The following is a 23379-nucleotide window of genomic DNA, read 5'->3' on the forward strand; positions in this document are numbered from 1 at the left end:
TGGGAGCAGGGTCATGCACCACTGCTGGCAGCAGCTCCTTGGCTGCTGCAGCTTGGGGGGATGGAATGGAGATGCCAAGAGGTATTTCTCACAGAAGCCACCCCTGCAGTCCCCCTCTACCAAACCCTGACCACTCAAACCCCATATAGTGTGATGTCTAATTCCAGTTGCAGATCTCTCTCAGCATCTCTTAATGAAATAGGAAAGAGCACAGGGCTAGGTTTTGTGAAGAGTTAGTTTGCCTTGGTCAGAAAGGGGGTTATGATGCCCAAGGATGTTAATTTAAGAGTTTATAATGCTAATCCTGAACCTTTGTTTTCCTGGCAGTCATGTGAGCAGCACAGAAGTCAGTGATCAGAAAACTGAATCTACAAACCTTGGTTCAAACCTTCCCATGTCCAGCGAGAGTGAGTATCTCTGGAGTTTCCCATTGTCTTTCCTCTTGTCTTTCCCTGGTACCATGCTTCATCAACCACAAGATTTGTCGCCTCCTTGTAATCCTTAGCCTGCCCTCACTATCAGTTGTAAAGTGAACGTTTGCTGTAGTGTTTACAAACTGTTCATGCCTGATGGTAAGGAAATACCTGTTTCTAACAACTATTTTTGTGTCGCTGCTCCTCTGCTGGCTGTTGGTGCTTCTGAGTACTGCTGTGTCTTACCTGCCTCAGACATGATTCTTCTTGAGGGTTGAGTCAATATCAGTTGTGATGCCTATAGTAAACATGTTTTATAGATCATTATCTCTATGCAGCTGGTTGGGTCCTTTGTAGCAATATGCCATACACTTCATCTTAGACTGGGTTGTATTGAATGTCTGCAAAAGCTCTTAGGAAATAAACAGGGAGGAAACAGGCAGGGAATACAAAGATTGCATACTTAGTGAAAAGTGGAGTATATCCTTTCTCTTGGAAAAAGAGGGCTGGAAGTTACTAGGAAAATCAGATTCCTGTGTGGAATACCTTTGGCTACCAATACATATTTCGAAGTGTAAGTCAGCTCATCTTAGCTAAGAGTGTGTAAGGTGTAACTTTCCATTGTAATTGATTTAATCATTGCTATTTTAATCCATGTACTGTGGTGTTGCAGGAGTTATGAGAAATTTCATCCTGCAAAACCTGCTGCCTAACTGGATAAACTATTTACAAATCCTAGAAGTTGCATGTAGCATTGTTGTGTGATTTTGTTTCTTTTTTTACACCATTGCCTAAGTCTTTGTATGCAATTTTATAAATACGAATTCTAGAAATATCATTACTACATAACTATTCAGATGAATATTGATAATCTTAAAAAACCCCGCTACGAATCCTAAACATGTGGGAACTGACAAGTGTTAGAGGAAAGACTTTAGGTCCAAAAGTTCCCAGTTTGTGTTTCCTGTTGTATCCTTGTGCACACTATGAGTAAAGGCAAACACTGAGGAGCAGAGGAGGGTGATTCATGGATCATTTGGGAGGTTCAGCACACGTGGTTGGTGGTTTGTAGTTCTCAGCTTGTGTTCAGATTACACAAAGCGAAGGTTATTGAGGTGGCAGAATGCACATTAGGGTTAGAGTTGTCTGTGACACTGTCTTGCTTTCCTCAATGTAACTCAGGGAAGTTTACTATGTGGTCATACAAGAGCAATAATACAGGTCCAATATGGAAAACCCAGCTTTTTTGAGCACATTATTGGCATTTGGATCTAATCCCAAAGCAGAGTATGCTGTTATCCATGACCCTGTACCATTTTGAGGGCTGTTAATTGGGCCACGCCAGAGGGAGAGGGAGGATGTGGTCTCTTGTAGTGGTAGTTTTCGGGGAGCAGGGTCCCATGGCCTGCACAAGGGGTACACTGTTAGCCTGGATTACCTCCTGGGCAAGCCCTGGGTGCTTTCCTTCCAGAGGGGAATCAGAGGGATGCACAGCAGTGCAGCTGTGTTTGCTGTGGGTTTGGGTATGGTGTCACAGATCCGAGATAAAGCCATGTGCTGTGCAGAGCCAGTCCCAGCAGCTCCCAGCAGCGTGCTGCCCTGTGCTGGTGGCACGTGCCACACAGGCTGCATGGGCCAAATTCTCTGCTGGGCTCCTGCCCACTGCTGCTTTCCTAGTGAGGATCCAAGGAGCCAGTGCAGCAAGGCCAGTCTCAGCTCCCAGCAGTGTGCTGCCCTGTGCTGGTGGCATGTGCCACACAGGCTGCATGGGCCAAATTCTGTGCTGGGCTCCTGCCCACTGCTGCTTTCCTAGTCTGATGGACAGCTGAGTATTTCATCAGCTGATGTGAATCCAAGGGGTGTTTAATGGCCTTGGATTAAGCCACAGGAGCCCAAGCCCCCATCTCCAGCCCAACCTGGAGTGTGTAACAGCTCTGTCACACCAGGTGTTCCAGAGCCAGGCTGTGCTGACTGAGAACATTGAGACAGTTCCTCCCTGGGCTGCCAGCTGAGCCACTCTGTTTTACCAGCTCCAGAGTGCAATGGCTGTGGATTTATTGAAGCAGAAAAATGACAACATCTGGTTACATTAGAGGGATCTCTGAGCTTTGTGCACTTCACTGGATGGATGTGATTAAATTCATTGAACTGGAGCTGTTCCTTTCTGCAGGAAAGACTGTTTGCTGGATAGAGTATTTAGGGGCAGAGGAAAGCATGGCAAAACAGAGGTTTGGTCTCTGCTCCAGGACACAGAAATGTTACACTTGGTGCAGATGAAGCCCCTTTAGCAAATATGCAGTGTTTTGGGGAGGACTGAAATCAAAGGGGTTTTTTATGACAGTTGCAAAAAATTATAGTACCAGCTGATAAAGAGAAAGAGCACTGTTTCACAGAGATGAATAGTGTGACTGACTGATCTACCTGCTGAGAGCTGGCAAAACATTTTTCTGCCAGTTTAACAGTGTGTTTTTGAGAATTCACTTTAAAGCAGATATTCAGGCACTAAAACTCTTTGTAAATACTGTATGTTGACTAAAATGTACCATTAGTATTGATATTTGTCTTTATTTGTTGGGTTTTGAAAGCACCTCTATAATTACACAAACTATTTTTTTTTCAGTTATGACATGCACTGATTATATCCCAAGGTCATCAAATGATTATACCTCACAAATGTATTCTGCAAAGTAAGTCAAGAAATTGTTACTGAGTTCTGTAACTCTTACTTCTCTCTGAAGTAATCTTTTTGTATCTTTATGCATTTCTCTAGTGCAGTAAATCCCACTACTGGCAGCAGATACTCATTGCTGAGGACACTGAACTTAAAGAATTCACCCTTTAGCTTTAGTGACTGTTGTTCTATGTTCACAAAGATAAATGAAGCCCTTTAAGTAATTAAGTAAGAATAATGCACATAATATTTGTCAAATAAACAAGTTGAGCATAAATAAATGTAAGGGGAATGTAAGATTTTCTCATCATTCATTGTGTTCATGGATCTTTGTAGTTCTTCCTGTTGAAGCAGGATAGGCTTTAACCCCTGCTGCTTGTTTTTGTGTAGTTTCTGTGTGTGTCCCACTGGTTCTTAAAGTAGATAACAGTAGCTCCAGGGTCTGGTGTGGCAAGGCATGATTAGTGAGACTGACTACTCGTGCCTGTTGGAATGGGGAGTGTGTCCCTCCCAGTCCTGGTTGAGCACTGGGGCTCTGGCACTGTGGAGGAGGGAGTTTCCCTGCTGCCACCACAGGAAGCTGGCAGCATCTGTAAACTCAAGAGCCTGCCTTGGGAAGCACGAGGAGCTTATTGCATTAAGAGGACATGTCAGTCTGAGTAGTTTCTCCTTTCTGGAGCAATTTTTTAACGTGTTAATAAGGCTGAAAGATGTATAATGTAAACAGTTCTTTCTGACTTTTGTTCTCTCTTTTCACCAAGGCCATATGCACATATCCTTTCTGTACCAGTGTCGGAAACAATGAGCCCTTACCCTGCTCAGCCTCAGTACCAAGCACTACAGCAGTCCCAGCCCTACACCATCTACCCCCAGACCACCCAGACCTACGGACTACCTCCTTTCGGTAAAAAGTGACTTTTCAAAGACTTCTCCCTACCTGCAATTACTGTTTTATATCTCATTAAAAAGCCAGTGTTAAGCTTAAGGTGTGTTGGAGGGAAGAGTTTGTAGGAGAGCACGTGCATAGCTTAAATTGTAGATGGGCACTAATCTCTTGATGGGGCTTCAACTTAAAAAATAAGATTTTTTACTAAGCTGTTGCTTTGGATGTCCCCGTGAAGTTTGCCATATGGTTCTTGGTTTGGGATCATAATTGTCTCTAGTTGTGGTATAGCTGTGTTTGTGCAGTTTCCTTCTTAGTAAAACGACACAACACGCCATACCATAAATCCTTTCTCTCCTTCCTTTCTCTCCTTCCTTTCTCTCCTTCCTTTCTCTCCTTCCTTTCTCTCCTTCCTTTCTCTCCTTCCTTTCTCTCCTTCCTTTCTCTCCTTCCTTTCTCTCCTTCCTTTCTCTCCTTCCTTTCTCTCCTTCCTTTCTCTCCTTCCTTTCTCTCCTTCCTTTCTCTCCTTCCTTTCTCTCCTTCCTTTCTCTCCTTCCTTTCTCTCCTTCCTTTCTCCCCTTTCTCCTTTCCTTGTCGTTGAACATGATTAAGACATTTTTATTTCATCTTTCACTAAATGAGAGCTCATGCTAAAACGTCTTCAAGTTTACTAGGCAAATAATTTGCTTCATTTGCTTCATTTGCTCTAATAACTGAACCCTTTTGATAGCTGTTCCAGTCTTTGCAAGTGCAGCTCCCAAAAAATGGAAGGGAACAGAGGCTGTTTTATCCCTTAGCTTACAACACTGATGAGAGGGGGGAGCATCCCCCCACCATACAGGGAACTTGGGGGAGCACCCTGGCTGCCTGTGGAAGTGGTGGAGTCACCACCCCTTGCAGAGGACATGGTTTAGTAGTGGACATGGTGGTGCTGGATAAATGGTTGGACTTGATGATCTTAAAGGTCTTTTCCAACTTTTACCATTCTGTGATTCTATGTATTTGTCTCAAGGGCTTGTGGTTGTACTGCACAGCCATGTGCACTGAGCCTCTTGCAGATTTATCTGTAATGCTAAAATCTTAGTACCTGGATGTGTGTAAGGATGATTTTTTCTTTAGTTAAAGAATTAGATGTCTTTGAATAAAGACAGCTTCATTTCTGGCTTTTGTTAGCTGCTGACAGAACATGGGCTTTTGTAAAGGTTACAAAACAATTGATTTGTCATTATGTATTTGAAAGATGGTGTAGGAAAGATAATAAATCCAGACTTGGCTTTGTTAAACATAAGTTAAATTACTAATACTGTGATTACTAATAGTTGCTGGAACATACTCCTCCTCACTGGGTGCCAGAACTTTGGTTTCAATACGTTTTTGCACTGTTTTTTGCTGTATCTGATGGTTTGCTTCATTTATTTGGTGCTTCTTGATAGTGTGTTGTGCATGGTGCATTGAGGTTGCTTTGTGTGCTGTTGTGTGTTTTAGTGTGTCACATGTTGGTGTTTTTAAAGGCAAACATTTGTAAATATGTGGAGTAGTCCAGTGAAGTTGTTTAAAACAGTGGTTTAGATTTCTACAATTTTGGAAGGAGGGAGGGAAGGTGTGAGGGTTTTGTTAGTGTGTTGTGTGTGTGATGTTTTGTTGGTTGCAGTAGTGGTGACTATATTTGGGGGGAGTGTTTGTTTTTTTAAAGCCAAAGGTTCTGGATTGCAGGGGTGCTCGGGTGCTTCAATATCACAGTCTAAATGTAACACTAGAAATTCTTCTGAAGACCTGGAAGGAGATCTGCATTTTCTGTTGACTTCAAAGGAGCTTTTGCCTGTAAATTATACAAAATCTCATCAGTTACTGAAATGTTTGATGTTGATTTTGAGGTCTGTTGTTAAACACCTGCTTTTTTAGTGTGAAATCAAGTGTTAGGAAGATGTTAAAAGTCATTATTTCTAGTAATGGAAATCATAGTGGAGTGGTACCTGCTGAGTCCTGCTGAGAAGATGGACCTGGCACGGTTTGATGGAGAGGTAGAAGGTGGAGGATTGAAGGGAATCCTCTGCAGAGGGAATTCTGGAAATTGTTTTTACTCATAAAATCTTCAGTGAGCAGATGAGGGCCAACAACTTGGTTTTGTCAGCAGCAGAGGGCTTGTTACAGAGGTTGGGGTGTCTTTCTACTGTGTATTTGTTTCTATGCCAGAAAGAAGTCACCATGGGTTATCTAACTGGAACAAACCAGCATGAAATTCAAGCAAGCTGACAGACACAAGCATAGTCTGGAGGCAGCTGAAGTCAGGATGCTCCTTTTAGAGAAGGGATGACCTCTCCTCTTCCTGATTTGTCACCCCTCTTGGTGTTCAGTGCGTTGTTCTGCATGGGATGCCCTTGTGGTCTGGAGAGATTTTATTAAAGAAGCATTAAAATAAGAGTAGTGACATCCAGGCTGCATATGTGTAGCTGTAAGCTGGTTTTAGAAGCACCATGGATGTGATGGCTTACATTAATTCAAAAAAAACCTACAAGTGATGGGATATCCTGTGTGGGGCCTTTCCATGTATGTGTGCTGTGACATTCTGTGACATAAGTGCTGCTGTTGGACATGGAAGAGTCTTGTTCCCCCTCTCACAGCTTCTCCTCCATCATCCTTGAGGCTGTGCTAGCTTATAATGCTGCCTGCAGAATGAGAGGGGAAGGACATGTGCCACCAGTCCAGGAGTGTGCCTGGCTGTTTAGGAAGTATAAAGGACATGCCTGTGACAGCAAGACAGTGTTGGAAGGCAGGGGCTGAAAGATGCCTTAGCAAATACATGAATCAGCTCCTGCACTGGCACCAGCCAGCACTGCCAACACCTCTGTGTGTGTCTGACCTGCTGCCACACTCCCTGTGTGCTCATGATCCCATGGCATCCAGGGTGGGTTTGTGTTTCACTGTCTGGTTCTTTGGCACTTCTGCATGTCATGTGAGCATCTCATTGTGTTGCTGACTGCTCCTTGTCCCTCTGTCTTGTGCCCTGAGGAGCTTCTGGTTACTGTACCCTGTGAAAGCTGCTCACCCGTTTGGAGATGGTGGCACTCCCTTTCCAGGCTAAACAAACACAGCTGCTCCCACGCTCCTTGGAGGATCTTTTTCCCATATGTTTTGTTCTGGAGTTTCTGCAGTGTATCTACAGTCTTTCTTAAATCAGCCTTTCCTTTTTGTTTGCTAATTATTGAGGTTCTGGAGATTTGAAACCTTAACAAAGACATGACTTGAGAGTTAAAGAGTCAAACCCTGGGGTAACTGTGCAGAGGGGAGTGATTTAAGTTGTCTTATAGATGTCAGTTTGAGATCAGATATGTAAATAAATCAGAGGGCCATTGCAAAATTTAATTTTGACAAAGCTGCAGCATGGAGGACCTCCTGGAGCTGCTGCTCATATCCAGCTTGATGGAGTCTCCCATGTCTTTTAGGTAAGAAACCTAGAGCTCATAGCCCATGGCTCAGTCCTGCTGGAGTGGGTGAAGGGCTGCAGGTGGCTTCCACAGCCTTGGTACTGTTTTTGGGGTGTTTAAAAAGAGGGTGGTCTTTCTGATGGCCCTGAACTCTGTCAAGCTCCGAATGTCCTTTGTCCCTCTGCTTTGCACACTCCTGCTTGTTTGTAAGTAGATCCTCTCAAAATATTTCTGCTTCCTAACCAGGGCCAGGGAGAACTGTCTTTGACTTTGGCTGTAGAATTGGAGGCACTCACATGAAAGCCTGAAGAGCCCTGAAGAGCAAGGCCTGAGCTGAGCTGCCTCAGTTGGACACTGTTGGCACCCATCAGTGCAGAGACCTTAACACAGCACCCAAGCTGAGCCACATGCTGAGTGTGCCCTGTACACATAATTACAATCACTCTGCTCTCTATGCTGTGCCCAGGGTTCTTACAAAAGCATTCCAAAACAACAGGAAGTCTGGAAAAAACATTCAGATTTTAAATTTTTTTTTTTAGCTCTATATTTGTTGTTGTCAGTCTAGGAAAATTACTGACTTGTGGCTTGGTATAAAATATTCATCCCACCAAGTCTTCTTGGTGCTTTTAATTTTCTCTTTTTCAGCCATTTTGTCACCAGCTCTAATCCCTGCACAGCCTGAGAGTCAGCACTTACTATTGCCGAAATCAAACGTTTTCCATGTCTCATTTGTTACTTGCTTTTATGATGAGCAAAAATCTTAATCTGAGGAGCATGCTCTTTGGTCCCAGCATATTTGTTTGTAACTGGTCCAATTTATCTGATTCAGGTGCACTGTGGCCAGGTATGAAACCTGAAAGTGGTTTAATTCAGACTCCATCTACAAGTCAGCACAGTGTTCTTACCTGCACTACAGGGTTAACCACAAGCCAGCCCAGCCCAGCACATTATTCTTATTCCATTGAAGGTAACTTGGCATGGTTTTTATCTGCATCTCTCTCCACCTAACCGAGTCCAGATACCAAACTAGAGAGGCTTGCACGCTTGTCCTTGGTTTGTGCATGCTTCTTCATGCTTTGCCTCTTTTCTCTTTGTGCCTGTGTGTTTCTGGGTTTGGATTTGCCTCGTTCCTGTGTGTGCACCAGGCTGGCTCGTTGGTGCCATGCTGCTGGGCTGAACAGGCTGAAGAGCAAATGGGAAGGGGAAGGAGACTACATGTTGTGTTCCTGCATGCTTTATTGGGAATGCTCTTGCATTTCTCTTTGTTTGTGTTCTTTAGCTTGATGTCAGGAAATATGCTGACTGCAGTGAGGTTTTTAAACATTTGTTTTTAATTGCTTCTGGAGGTAGAAGGCTCTTGCATATCACAGACACCGGGTTGGTAGATCTGCTAGGAAGTGAATTTCTCAGTACAGAACTACCATTCAAATATTGTAATTGCTGGAAGTGCCACATCTAAGAAGGCATGTGCTGAATTTCACCAGCTTCCACAGAAGTTTTTGGGGGTGAATGTGCCAGATAGCTGAATAATGGAATATTATTGCTTATGGCACATACGTGCAAATTGATACCGTTTCTTTAGGCTGGAATTTGCTGTTTATGTTTTGGTGACAAATGGTCTCTTTCTCTGGAAATTTTATAAAGCATTTCAGGAATTTGTAATCTACATGTTGTGGAATATTCAGGCACTTGAGGAAATTTTTAGTTCAGCTTCCTGCTCAAAGAGTAGTTGATACAGAATTCAGAACCAAATTGCTCAGAGCTTTATCTAGTTAGATCTCCAAAACCTCCAAGGATGGAAATTTTGCCAGTTCCAGAACCTGGCTGTCATTATGATGAAATGTTTTTTCTTTTGTTGACTCAGAGCTTTCCTTCTTCCATGTTCTGACCATTTCTCTCCTCCTGCTGCTGCACACCTGCAAAAAGAGCCTGTGTCTGTCCTCTCACGAATGTCCCTGCAGGTACCAGCAGGCTGCACCAAGTCCCCAGAGCCACCTCCTCTCCTGGCTGGACAGTCCCTTTCCCCTGAAATGTCCCTTGCAGAATGTGTTCTCCAGATCCCTGACTGGTTCGGTGTCTCTTCAGCAGACCCACTGAATTTTATCAACATGTTTCTTGTGCCTGAGGGGCCAGACTGAATGCCACAACCAGATGTGGTCTCATGAGAGTCAAGAAAAGGAGGAGCATTCTTAAAAATTCAAAATTATTATTAAGCATTCTTAATGTTTGCTTAATGGTACTTACTCAGCTTGCATTATTGAGACAGTCAGTGACCCAGTGTAGTATTTATCCTTAATCACTTCTCACATTCGTAACACAAGGAAATCAATACTGGAATGACTCCCTTCTTCCAGCATAACTCTCCTTCCCACGGTCCCACCAGCAGAATGACTTACTGTGTCTCACAGCACCAGCTTTAATTGCCAAGGGTCAGGAATGGTTCTACACAATCTGCCCCCTGCCAGATTTCCCAGTGATGTCCCATGGGGAGCAGGTGGATCCCTGGGGTTGCTGAAGTGACAGACCCATGTCAGGCCTTGCTCTGTAGAATTATAAACTCACAGACTTGATTGGGTTGGAAGGGACCTTAAAGATTATCCACTTCCAACCCCTCTGCCATGAGCAGGGACACCTTCCATTATCCCAGGCTGCTCCAAGCCCTGTCCAGCCTGGCCTTGGACACTTCCAGGGATCCAGGGGCAGCCACAGCTGCTCTGGGCATCCTCTCAGCCAAGAGTTCCTTCTCAGTGTCCCATCTAACCCTCCCTCTGGCAGTGGGAAGCTGTTCACCCTTATCCTGTTGCTCCATCCCCTGTCCAAAGTCCTTTTCCAGCTCCCTCTGAGCCCCTCTGGATGCTGGAAGGGGCTCTAAGGTCTCCCTGGAGTCTCCTCTTCTGCAAACTGCTCAACCCCAGCTTGGTCAGAGTTTCACACAGGAGAAAGATTTTGATCTGTGCTGCTGGGAGAATGTGTGATGTGAGAAATTTCCCTGCAGACTGCTCTCTGAAAGTGTGCACAAGTCACCCTAAAGTGTGCAAAAATCACTCCAGCTGTGCAAATGCTGTTGCTTTTTGGAAAAAAAACTTTTTGCAGACTTGCAGGAAACTTTTCCTTTTTCAGATTTGCTACATTTCCTTCTCAAGCAGCCCACCAAGGGTTCAGGTCAGTACAGGGGCTGGTGCCAGGGAGGTGGTGGAGAGCAGAGCTGGAAGGATGGACAGAGTTGTTTCAATAGCAATCCCTGGAATAGCTCTAGGCTTTTCTCTCCACTCACATCGGGGTGAGACACAGCTGTACAATGATGCTGACCCACTGGAGGGGAATTTCAGTGCACGGTTCTGGGTTTGGCTCTTGGAAAATGGTTGTAGCAAAGCAGTTTGGGATTAATAAGGTAGAGGAGGCAGGGATGTAATGTCTGAGGATGAGGTCTGAAGTAGAGGATAAAGAAAGGAAAACTATTGTGGCATCTTCAATGCAGTCCTTGTGTTTGCTGGTCTTTAAACCTCAGCCCTTGAGGTCATGTTTGGCAAATCCTTGCCAAATATTTTTGTATGGTTCTGGGCCATTCACAGGTAAAAGGAAGTGGTCCACAGTGCAGAGAGAATTGGTTCATCCATGTGGTGGGAACTGTTTGAAAAAATCTGGTATGTAGCAATGTTTAGATACAGGATTATTAAAAACACCTGTTGGAGGAAGACCGGAGTTAAGATAAACAATGAAGTTCATGTGAGGGAATGCTAAATCTTTTTTCTCATTTCTTAACTTCTGTAATCAATCTCAGTGGAGAAGCAGCCTTGGCAGAACATTGCACATAAGAATCACTTTGTGTTTCCTCTCCATAACAGTCTTGAGAGCAGTGGTGTAATGGTCTGTCTTCCAGAGAGCTGCTCCACACCAGCTGCATGTCAGGTTTGCTCAGTTAGCAAGGGTCTTTTCTGGAGAGCTGGGCTTCACAGGGCCTAGGAAGGGACCTTCTCTTAAGGTGAAAACAGCCTTGATAGTTTCCATGGTGTGTAATTGGAAGGAGCTTTATTTGGAAACTGCCCCCGTTTTTGAGCAGTTGCTTATGAGAAGTGTCTGTGACAGATTCCTTGGCTCACTCTGCTGGGCTTTAAGTAGCTGTGGAGCTGCTCTGGGTCCTTTAGTGTCTTCACTGCCATTATTGCTGTTCAGTGCAGCCCTTTAGCTTTTTTCTAAATGTTTCTGGGGCTAATTACTTCCTTTTGTTTCTCCTTCCACAGAGATGTCACCTTTCACATTTCTCATCTCCTGTAAATCCTGTGTATTTCTACACATCTTTTAAGATCTGTTTCTTTTGTTTTCTTAACTTTTTTGAGGCGTATTTTGGATCCATTCCTCTTTCCAGGAGGCACAAGGTAGTATTGGTGGTTGCCATAGCACAGCATATACTAATTTAGAGTTCATGATGGGGCAATTTCCCTGGGGGAGCAGGACTGAAGCCTTCACAAGCTTGAATTCTTGGGGTGAATTTTGTGTGGTGATATTTGCAGAAAACAAGGGTTTTTCTCAGAGTGATGGTAAGATAAGGGATACTGTGAATTTCTGCAAGTCTATATAAGCATATACAAAAGCGATATTTTAGTTTTATTTGTGTGCAGAGGAATGTGGTGTAGAAAATTAAATAGTTCTTGGTGGCACCTGGTTTTGTACATTGTGGTTTTGTTCCTGCTGATTTAATTATTTGTTGTTATCCTTGTGAGTCCCAAAACCCCATGTTGAGGAATGTTTAATGGAGTGGCCCTGTGTCTGCAATCCCCCCAAAACTGCTAGACCGCTGGTGTTCCCAAGTGCTGCTCTAGCAGCCTCTTCTGTGTTTTGGGAGAATTGAGTGCAGTGACACAAAGCTTATAAAACATCTTCAAGTTGGTGCCAACAACTACACATCCCTAAGAATTCATCCTAGGAGCTGTTGACAGATTATTTCAGAAAGTCATATCCAAAAAGCAGCTCTAGACACAGGGATTTTGGGAGAGATGCTCACTTTCTCCAGCAGGAAACATTCTTTTTCTACTATTTGAAATATTGTTAATGTTTGCTTAAATTTTAAATCTAATTAGACTAAAAATGATGCCCTTTTTTTTTTTTTTTACACATTCGTGTCCCTTTTCTTGATTTATTCGGATTCATTTTTAGCTGCTACTGATTGATCATGAGAATGGGACTGTTGTCTTATCAAAACATGTAGTAAAGATATAAAACCTTTTTAATTCTACACCAATTGCTTAGCAGTCACAAAGGGAAAAGGTTTCTGAACCATTGGAAAGGACTGTTTTTAAAGAAGTATTAACTCTCCTTTCCTGTAAACCAAATTGAAATGTGACTGATGTCAAAATACACGTTTTGGGTGTATTTTGGTACTTTTTTGGGTGTTAGTAGCAGAGTGCTGCTGGAAGCACAAATGCTTGCACATTTGCCTAGTAAGTATTTATTTCACGTCACATTTCTTATGTTTTTCTAGAATATTTAATGCAGTAATTCTCAATTTTACAGCATCAACTACCAATGCCAGTCCAGTCTCTACATCCTCAACTGTTGTCAATATTTCCACATCAGCAGTAGCCAGCATCTCACAGGTAAAACTTCCTTGGTAAATTTATGTGCACCATCTCCTTTGCCTTTGTGTAACACGTTGCTCAGAACTAACATGGAAATGTCACTTCAAATGGGCTCAGTGTGTAACTCAAAGTCACCAAATCACTCCTGCTGGGTCTTTAAAACCATGATGCTCCTCCCTTTGGCCTTTCCAACAAACTCACTTCATGTGTTCAAGGCTTTTGCCTCATCTGCAAATTGTGAGGTGAGTCTTAAAGCTGAGATCTCTGCAAGAGAGATGAAGGGGAAGAAACAATTCAGCTATTTTGAGGACTAAACCTGCAGGGAGGATTAGAGTTGGATGTTTTTGGACACCTTTGTTCTCTCTCAGCAAAAATAGGAAATGAGGTTGTACACAAACAAAACTCCAACCCAATAAAGTGGGGTGTGCATTCTGATGGTAGACTAGAACAAAACGAGACAGCCCTGCAAGCTAACAAAGACCATTTCCTCTGCCTTTTTCCTCTGTGGGTGGTTAACTGCCATTCTGAGTACTTGGTTATACAAGGGAAGCCTTCAGTGTCCAGCTTTTCAGAAATAGAATACAGGAAGTGTGGAAAACGCAATGGATGCACAAAAATCCCTCTGTGCTTATGCTGTTGCTTTTTAAACATAAGCTTGTTTGGAACCATAAGGGGAAAAAAAGATTTTCTTTTAATATTTCAGACCAAGGTACTGGTTCACAAACCCAGGCTGCTCTTCAAGGAAATGGGGAGAGCACTGTGTACCAGAGTAGTGTGATGCGACATTTGGGGTCACTGCTTTTTTACTGTCAGTAGCAGAAGTTAAAATCCTCAAGCACAGCTCCAGGTGCTGAGTGATCTCCTAAATGAATTAAGTAGTTTTCATAAATGGATACCTTCCAGCATGCAGAATTGTTGCTTGATGAAGTCAGGACATGAGTAAGGGCCATTTATTCTGTAGTTGTGCCCTCAGCAAGGCCTGAGGTCACTTTCTGTCACTGTCAAAAGCAGGAAGTCAAATGCGAGACAAAACCACACATTCCAGAGCACAGAGTGCACTGATGTCTTGGCATCCACTCAGCTCTCCTGTTACTGTCACTTCATTCATTGAGAATTAATTTTTGCAGACACTGGAAGCACAGGAATGGCCCTGTGGTCACTGGTCTCCCCTGCAAAACCTGCCTGTGCAGGGGCCACTGGGCAGCCAGAGCTCTCTTGGCCCTTTTTGGGAATGCCTTCATGTGCAGAATGAAATGGCATAAAGTCAGACTGTGCTCTTGCTGGGATTTTTTTTGGACAGGATATTCTAATAAAAAAGTCATCCTAATTCTGAGTGTTTTCTGAATGAAGTGTCCTTCCTACCATCACTAACTCTTTCCCCCAACAGGAGTATCCTACCTACACCATCCTTGGCCAGAGTCAGTACCAGAGCTGCTACCCGAGCTCAGGCTTTGGAGTGGTGCCACCAGCAGACAGCAGCACGGAGAGCTTGGCATTAGCCACGAGCACGTACCCAGAGGAGAAACCAAACACCCTGGTGCCAGCACGGGCGGTGCAGAGACCTTCCTCTGGTGAGGCGGGGTCTGGGAAATACCTCTGCTAAACAGTGCAGGGGCAGGTGTGGGGAAACATCTCCAGAGGGTACCTGCAGCACCTCGTCATGCTGGGCCAAATGGGACACTTGTCTTCCTTGTCAGAACCTTCCTGACTCCTTCCTGGCCTCACTGGTGTGCTGAGTATTATGGTGGGCCAGCCAAACTTATGTATCAGAAGCCATTCCAGGGTACCCTGCACTACTCTGTGTGCCCCAGAGAGAGGGAATACTCTGAACACCTGGCTGCAGGAGAGAAAGATGCAGGAGGTGATGTACTCCTTCCCTAAGAAGGGTGTTCTTAGCAGTAGCAGAACAGGCTCCATCACATCTCCCTGTCAGGCCATGCTGCTTAGCCAAGGCTGTGTCTTCAGGGCCAACATATCACTGTTACTCTTTTATATTCAACTGTCTATTAAATAAAGAAGACATAGTTGAGTAATAGAGTAGTTCCAGGGTAGTGAAATGACTGCAGGGTTCCAAGCCTTAGGGTGGAGGGTCTCTTCTCTGGCTTTGCTGTGCAGGCAGTAGCTCTTGCAATAGTTCTGGGGGACTAAATTGAGGAGACAGAGCTGATTTGAAATGATGGGACAAAGAACTCATGGTTTATGTTCTAATCAGGGTTCAACTACTACTGCATCCACATAGTGAAGTTACATCTTAGCTTTTGCTAAGATGGTTTGTGGCCAATGCTGTATTGGTGTTTGTTTTGAGACACAAGGAGATGAAAGCTGTGTGATTTCTTTCTTCCAGGAGATGCATCCACAAGTCCTTTGCTACCAAGAGCAACAGCAAGTAAAGAGTTAGATGAGCAAGCAAGAAAAAACATCCCTGGAAAGAACAGAGGGAAGAGGAAAGCAGATACCTCCTCCTCACAGGACAGTGAGCTGGAGGTAAATAGTGATCTTCATTTCTACAGGTAGCATTGCAGAATAGTGTGATGGTGAAAATCCTCTTCCCTTTTTTTCATTCCATCTCTATGGAAGTGGAAAGTAATTATAGAATGGTTTGGGTTGAAGAGATCACTCAGGGTCATCTGGTCCAGCCACCCTGCAATGAGCAGGGACATCTTCAAGTAGATGTCAGGTTGCCCAGAGCTCTATCCAACCTGGTCTTGAATGTTTTCAGGAATGGGGCATCCACTACCTCTCTGGGCAATATGTGCCAGTGCCTCACCACTTTAATTGTAAAAAATGTCTTTTTTACATCTAATCTAAGTTTACTCTCTTTGAGTTTAAAACTCTTCCCTTTTGTTCTATCACTACAGGCCCTCCTAAAAGGTCTGTCCCCATAAGTATAAACTGACAGTAGGTTCAGATTAGATACCAGAAAAAATGTCTTCCCTGTGAGGGTGGGGAGGCCCTGGCACAGGCTGCCCAGGCAATTTGTGGCTGCCTCATCCTTGGAAGTGTCCAAGACCAGGTTGGATGGGGCTTGGAGCAATCTGGTCTAATGGAAGGGGGCCCTGCCCATGGCAGAGGGGTTGGAGCTGGATGGTTTTCCAAGTCCGTTTCAAACCCAAAGCATCACTTAAACACATCTTGGAATCCTAGTGGTGTGATTTAGGAGACACCCAGGTGTCTCCACTACAGGCTCATGCTCAGAGCAGGGCTGTCCCCTGCACTGGGGCTGTGGCTTTGTCTGCCTGAGCCACGAGAGCCTCCAAGGCTGAAGATCCTGTACCTAGTGATCTGTCCCAGCACTACTACATCCACCCAGGGAGGGAGGTTTTCTGTCTCCACTTGGAATCTCCCATGCTGCAATTTTCCCCTTCTTCTTCCACAGCAATTTTCCATCTCCCACTACTGAAAATAGTTTGTCTCTATCTCCTTTGCAGTTCCCTTTCATTAGTTGTGGTCTCCCGTTAGAAGTCCCTTAGTCTCCTCTTTGCTGAGAGCAGCCATCCCAGATTCCTTAGCCTCTCCTGTGAGCTGCTGACCATTTCAAGAGCATTTTGGTGGCAACTCTCATTTCCTCACAGATCTCTGGGACCAGGGATGCAGTCTGGGGTAGCCTTTCCAGTGCCAAATAGGTTGAGACAGCAGCTCCTTTCTGGTACACATGACACCTGCTATACAGGGAGAGAGTGCTACTGGCTTGTACTGGTGTCCAGTTTACCCTCCAGCTCCTTCAGCCTGGACTAGTGTGAGGGATTATTCCATCCCACATGTTGGCCCAGCTCTCAGTGTCAAAATCCTTCTGTACCAAAAGTCTGGCATTCCTCATGGCAGCCCATTGCCTTATTTATAACAAAGGTTTCTCTGACAATCACCAAGGGCATACACCTGGTGCTCTCCAGATCACAGGAAGTACACTTTACCTCAGCAGGGCTCTAAAATTCTTTAGCACTCTAAGCTTTACTTTCATAACCATAAAAGCAAGAGAAGCTTTTGAAATAATTTGACCAAACAGCCATAGCCTGAATTGTATTTCTGTGGCAGTAAATAAACTCCACTGCAATAAACTGAAGAGTTGAATGTCTTCAGCCTGGAAGATTGTTCATACCTGTTAGAGCATACTGTAGCTAACCACAAAATTAAAACTTGTTCCTTTATTGCAGTTCAGTGCCTGGAATATCTCAGCTCTAACCTACTCTTGTCCTCTTTGCAGCGGGTGTTTCTCTGGGACCTGGATGAGACCATCATCATCTTCCATTCTCTTCTCACAGGGTCATATGCTCAAAAATATGGCAAGGTAATACTGTCTTTTCCATGGAAGAAAACCTATTTCTCTCATGCAGAATTAAGTGTTGGTCTTTGGAAAATGAATAGTTTGGGTTTAAAAAAAAAAACAAACAACTGTCTATGGTGGTACTTTGTTGGCAGTTTGGGGCAGGGAAAGAACTAACTTTGGCTTTATACAGAGTTAGGGTGTGGACATCACCAACATGCCCCTTCTTACAATGTAAGTCTGTCAAACTGATTCCATCCTCACTGGGAATAACTGAGGTCCTTGCACATAGGGGAAAGAAGTGATTTTTCTCCTTCAAAATACATTGTAGATTTTTAAATGTTTTGTATATGCTGACTGTGAAAATATCTCAGTCTCTCCTGGGGAGCATTGAAGTGTTAGGTTTTTTTGTTTTTTTTAACTTTTGAGTTTTTTAGTTAACTTTTTTTTAAAGTTTTTTTTTTTTTTAACTTTTAACTTTTGAGTTGTTTAACATACTAGGGAAATTGTAGTTCACACCATTGAATGTAGCTGGAATTATGCCAGATTTGATATACAGTGGAAAACTGTGCAGTTTAACTGATGAGAGATTTATGACAATTCCCTTCTGCCTGTATCCACAGTGCATTTACATTTTCTTTTTGTGTTTTTCCAGGATCCAACTCTAGTGATTGGCTCAGGTCTGTCCATGGAGGAGATGATTTTTGAAGTTGCTGATACTCACTTGTTTTTCAATGACTTGGAGGTACATGGCAAATGTGTTTGAAAGGCAGAACTCCACGTTACCATGTCAGAATTACACTTCACTCTGTGAGGGCTCTGTGCTTCAGAGCCCCTTACTGCCACAAGCACAGCCAAATCAGGGGGGCACTCTGAACTGAGACAGGCATTCTGCAGTCTTCCAGTGTCAGGAGCTCTCTCAGTTTCTGCTGGGTTTTTGCTTGAACCTGGACAAATAAAAATAGTGATGTCTGATCCATCCCGTATTTGCATTTCTGGGCTGGTGAGCACTTAGCAGTGTGGCATGGCTTGTTGCTGTTGGAAAGTGTGAAGGGATTGGTTTCTGTCACAGTTTCTTTAATCTGCAAATGTTAGTGTGTTTCTGGATTACCACAACATGGCTTTATTTTTGGTTTTTTTTTGTCTTTAACAGGAGTGTGACCAGGTACACATAGAAGATGTGGCATCTGATGACAATGGCCAGGATCTAAGGTGTTGTACTGATGAATGCAGGAAATGTATTGCTGATGTAATCAGGTTTTGTGAAGACTTCAAATGCAGATGAGGTTAAGGGATGCAGCTCAGCATTGTGCCAAGGACAAAACCTGGCAAAGTGTTTGTTTGCTGGGGGACATTTCTTTGAAGACCTACAAAGCATTAAGCATTTTGAAATTATATTGTGAATTACATTGTCCACTGTTGAATGCTGCCTCTGTGCTCAATGACAAGTGAGGAAAGGAGAACCAGCACTTCAGATCTCATGATGACAGCATTAGATTAGTAACCTAATCTAATGGTTACTCTAATTAGATTAGTGGAAAAACTCCCTGCCTGTGGCAGGGGTTTAGAATGAGATGATCTTGAAGGTCCTATCCAACTTAAACCATTGTCTGGTTTTGTGATCTTGACCTTTGAAAGTCCCCCTGTGGTTTGCATCCCTCTGAGAGTTTAATGGTGCTCACTGTCAAACAGGGGGAGGAAGGTTTTTTTACTGAACTGAACTGGCTCGTGAAAAAGTCTGAGAAAGATCTGTCAGGGAGAAAGAAATACAGTGAAGGTGGTGAAGCAGGACTTGCTTTCTGCTGTTATAAACTGGTGATGCAGCTCATCTGCTTGTGGAGCTGCAGTTGTGATGGAAAGGCGTGGATGCTGTGTTTGGAAGATGATGTGCTGGGGTTTATTGCTGCAGGATGAGGAAGGGGTCAGTGGGAAGGATGCTCTGTATGGCAGAGGAGTGAGCAGCCAAAGAGTAAAGGAAGGTTTTGTAGTGGAGGTGTCAGCATTCAGGAACACACATAATCATGGGATATGATTATATGCAGGTGCTTTTATTGAAGAGCTCTGGGAATCAGGGGTACAGACCCAAATCTGACTCTGACATGGCTTTCGAGCTGAACGTATTTTCTATTCTATCGTTATATAACTTATATATTAATTATTAAACTTATATTGTTCTATTGTATACATTGACATGAGTTTCTCGTGATCTTTCTTAGCCCCTGACCACAGTTTCTCATGATTATTCTTATGATTAAACAGTAATTATATTTGATTACTAAACAATCATCACATCTAACAATGATATCATTTATCATGTACTAGCTACACAGGTGCAGTTCTAGCAAGGTACAAGGCCTTCATGTACCTAGGGTATTTATTTTTTTTCAGGGCCTACTAAGCTTAATTTTCCTTTTAACCCTAAATCCCCATGATTTTAAAACCCTTTTACTGTCAGAGGGTGTGAAAGGAGTTGTATCAGTGCAGCAGTTCAGGCCAGCAGCAGCTGTAGCTGGATGTCAGCATTCCCAGAGGAGCCAGGCTCTGCTCTCCAGGTGCCAAGGTGCTTGTGCAGCTCCTCTCTGAGGTGTTCTCCAGCTGCTGCCAGCGCTGCCCCGCCAGAGATGCTGCAGTGGTTCTGCTGCTGTGGCACACCTAACACATCTGCTTTCCTGGAACAGCAACTACAACTTCTCCACGGATGGGTTCAGTGGCTCGGGCAGCAATGCAAACCACAGCTCCTCGGTGGGCGTGCAGGGAGTGGACTGGATGAGGAAATTGGCCTTCCGCTACCGCAGGGTACGCGAGATCTACAACAAGTACAAAACCAACGTTGGAGGTGAGTGGTCACCTGCACTGAGGGCTGAGCACTGAACACAGCTTGTGGGGCCAGACGCTGTCCTTCCTCAGAGCTTTGGCTTTCCTGATGTGTGGACATGAGAAGTAAAGCATTCTCCTAGTGCTAACTGGGGTCAAATTTCCATGGAATCCTAGAGGGTACATCTTCCAAAACTGAAGAGTGTGCCAGGGCAGGCTGTGATTTATCATGGAGATAAGGATGGGCATTCAGTCCTAGAGGCAAAGGTTTTGTTGCCAATAATATCCCTTTGCTGATTTGGTATGAAAGGTTGCCTGGCACTCTGCTCAGGAGGTCTCATTCATGTCTCCACAAAGTCTCTCTTTGCTCATGCCATTATCAGGAAATACAGTGGTCACCCCTGGGCTGTCAGGCCCACAGTTTGATATGACTTCTCTGCTCTCTCTCCACAAAGTCACTTAAAGCCTTCTCGTTTTGCCTGCCTTTCAACTCCAAAGCAGTCATAATCATGCAGACCATAGTGAGCAAATGGAGATGAATTTTCTGTTTAGTCTGAACCTTGGCATTGCCATCCCCATTGCTGGAGCAGCTTCACCTGGTAGGGTGACTTGGCTTGGTTGGTTGTGGCCTTGGGTACCCTTTGCCTGCACAAAAACCTTGATAAATTTTTTTTTTTTTTGGGACATATTTTCTAAAAGCCAGGTGTTCAAAGATACAGGTTTCAGCCTTAAAAATCTGCCAGTAGAGGTCTGCAGTTCAGTTTATTGCAGTTATCTTGTTTCTTGTAGGGGGATCAGACCATGATTTTGTACTTTGCTCGTGGGAAACCTGGATGCAAAGATTTTCAGGACCTGTAGAAAGCTTCATGATGAAGCAGCTGTCAGTGCAGCCTGCTGTGTGTCCCTCTGTGGCCTCAGTGCAGAGGACTGGTGTAGCAGAAGGCTGAAGTGAGGGGGGCTCAAACGTCATGGATGGAAATTGGAGAGATGTGCAGGCTCCATGTGCTCCTTTCTTGCTGTGTTTACTGTCAGGAGCAGAAATGGGCTCCACCTCTGTCTGCTTTTAATTCAAAACTGGAGGCTTGAAGAAAATTATATCTAAAAGCAATTACAAGCATAGGAATAAAAGAAGGGGGGTAGCTAAAAAAAAAAAAAAGATATATAAAAGGGGTTATAGTGGAAATGCTCCTTGGAAAGCAGAAAGTCAGAGAGGGTGACTGTAGGAGTTCCTTCCCCTGCTCTGTGGCCTTGGACCCCTGCTTCTGCATTGTACAAGAGAAATGCCTTTGCCTGTATCCTGAGAAATGCTTTGAAATAATTGCAGATAAGTCTTTGCCCAGTTCCCCACAGTCAGACTCTTGCATGCCTGTCTGGGCTCATTCATGTCACTGGGAGCTGGTTTCTTTTATTGCTTTGAGGCAGACAGTCCAGCTGCCAGAGGCCTTCAGCTGTGTTATTTATTGCTTGTTGCAGAGCAGGCAGCTGGTGCACTGGGGGACAGCCCTCCCTGTGCCAGGCTTGCCAGGCAAACACGTGTTCCTCACCTTGCAGGCCTGCTTAGCCCACAGAAGAGAGAAGCTCTGCAGCGACTGAGGACTGACATAGAAGTGCTGACAGATTCCTGGCTGGAAACTGCATTAAAATCCCTGCTGCTCATCCAGTCCAGGTATGGAACCTGAAAATGCATGTGAGGCTTTCTCAGCCCTTTCTGGCCCTGGGGTGCAGCACTGTGCTGGGCACTGCCTGTGTCACACTGCTGTGAAGTGACTGAGGGCAAGAACTTCACCTATTTCTCTGCTGCAGCACCTGTAGTTAGCAAGGTCTGCATGCTCACCAAATGGTTTTTCTGACAGGGAATCCTGCCAGAAGCAAACATGCAAAAATTGCAAAACCTTGTCCTAAAATGCCTCCTGAAAGCAGGATAGCAAAGCACATGGCACCTGAGGAAGCTGATCAGACTGCCCAGAGCAGTCCTGGCACCACTGCCTGTAGATGTGCTGTTAAAAATGTTTTTCTTCTTTCAGAAAAAACTGTGAGAACATCCTGATCACAACCACCCAGCTGATGCCAGCTCTTGCCAAAGTTCTTCTGTATGGATTGGGCGAGGTGTTTCCCATTGAAAATATTTATAGTGCTACAAAAATAGGTAAGGGATTGTGCCAGGTCTCTGGCATTGTGCCACCTGCTGAGGATTAGCTGTGATCTCTGCATGGGGAAATGACATTTCTGCAGCTGAGCAGCTCCCTGCTGTGGTCCACCTGGTCAGTGCTTCTGGCCTCGGGAGCTGAACTCTGCCCAGTAAGACAAGAAGTATTTCTGTACTGGGAGGAAGGGGCCTGTTCAGGCTTTATTTCTCTGTGCCCAAGGCTCCTTACAGGGGGTGTCTTTGGCAGGTAAAGAGAGCTGCTTCGAGAGGATCGTGTCGCGGTTTGGGAAGAAGGTCACCTACGTGGTGATTGGAGATGGGCGTGACGAGGAGGTCGCAGCCAAGCAGGTGGGTCTGTGTTGGGGAGGATGAATAAATATGATTGCCTGGCAAAAGATTTACAATAGTACAGTCAGGATGAAAACAATCCCCTCTACTGGTTGAACAATGCCCTTACCTACAGATGGGTCCAAAGGTTAAATGGACTGTTCTATCTCACTCCCCAAAATGTACGGTTCATCCCACACCTGTAACCCTCCCCTGAAGCATCAGGAGTCTGTGACCCCATTGGCCCGAGTCTTGTTCCAGCCCACCTTGAAGCCCCCTGATAAGGGGTCTGTGAGGAGCCAGATGCCCTCTTGGAACTCCCCCCCTCTTGGAACTTCCACCCTCTCCTGGAGCATCCTCTTGTCTCCCTCTACCCCTTGTCTCCCTTCCCCCACGCCCTCGGGCCTGCCACATGCTGCGTCTGGCAGCTCCAAGCAGGGCCTTTCACCCTCTCTAATAAACCAGATATTCTAAGAGCAGCCTCCAGAGATCTCTTGTCTCCATCCATCCAAACCATCCTGGAGCACAATTTCCCCGCAGGTCTGACTGCAGAGCTGGGGCAATGCAAAGGGAAGTTGCTGCCAGGCTTTCCCTACAAGGACTCTTCTTCCAAGGCTGAATTTTTCAGGCCAGGGCAGCCAAGAGCAAAGTTTGCCTTTGATGCAAGAGATCTTCCATTATGCTAAGATGAGCAGTTTTCTGGCTCCTGGATGTTTAAAGTTTCTCTTTTACTGTTGTTTAGGATTGCATATTGACACTGTCCCTGTCAGCAGTGTGGTGATGTAGCATGTTGAAAGGTTGGACTCGGTGATCTTCGAAGTCCCTTCCACCCTTGATGATTCAATGGTTCTGTATGCTGATCA

The 23379-nt window shown here is 44.6% G+C and overlaps 1 protein-coding gene across 11 annotated transcripts in view; it reads left to right on the forward strand.

Annotated features, from left to right (window-relative positions):
- The window catches only part of EYA3 (EYA transcriptional coactivator and phosphatase 3), a 45400-nt gene that overhangs the window by 18274 nt on the left and 3747 nt on the right, over positions 1 to 23379 (forward strand). For 6 of the 11 annotated variants that reach the window (XM_030290459.4, XM_030290458.4, XM_030290460.4 and 3 more), the window contains 15 exons: positions 328 to 407; positions 3034 to 3100; positions 3846 to 3988; positions 8222 to 8359; positions 11730 to 11768; positions 12904 to 12986; positions 14356 to 14539; positions 15313 to 15452; positions 17170 to 17253; positions 17885 to 17974; positions 18383 to 18441; positions 19908 to 20065; positions 21595 to 21709; positions 22068 to 22189; positions 22437 to 22537. In XM_030290459.4, coding sequence (XP_030146319.1) covers positions 328 to 407; positions 3034 to 3100; positions 3846 to 3988; positions 8222 to 8359; positions 11730 to 11768; positions 12904 to 12986; positions 14356 to 14539; positions 15313 to 15452; positions 17170 to 17253; positions 17885 to 17974; positions 18383 to 18441; positions 19908 to 20065; positions 21595 to 21709; positions 22068 to 22189; positions 22437 to 22537 — 1603 coding nt within the window. The remainder of the gene's footprint in view (positions 1 to 327; positions 408 to 3033; positions 3101 to 3845; positions 3989 to 8221; positions 8360 to 11729; positions 11769 to 12903; positions 12987 to 14355; positions 14540 to 15312; positions 15453 to 17169; positions 17254 to 17884; positions 17975 to 18382; positions 18442 to 19907; positions 20066 to 21594; positions 21710 to 22067; positions 22190 to 22436; positions 22538 to 23379) is intronic. The other 5 variants (XM_030290462.4, XM_030290461.4, XM_030290464.4 and 2 more) reach the window with 3 other exon arrangements.

The sequence above is a fragment of the Taeniopygia guttata genome, chromosome 23 (assembly GCF_048771995.1).
Source record: "Taeniopygia guttata chromosome 23, bTaeGut7.mat, whole genome shotgun sequence".
Classification (NCBI taxonomy): Eukaryota; Metazoa; Chordata; class Aves; order Passeriformes; family Estrildidae; genus Taeniopygia; species Taeniopygia guttata.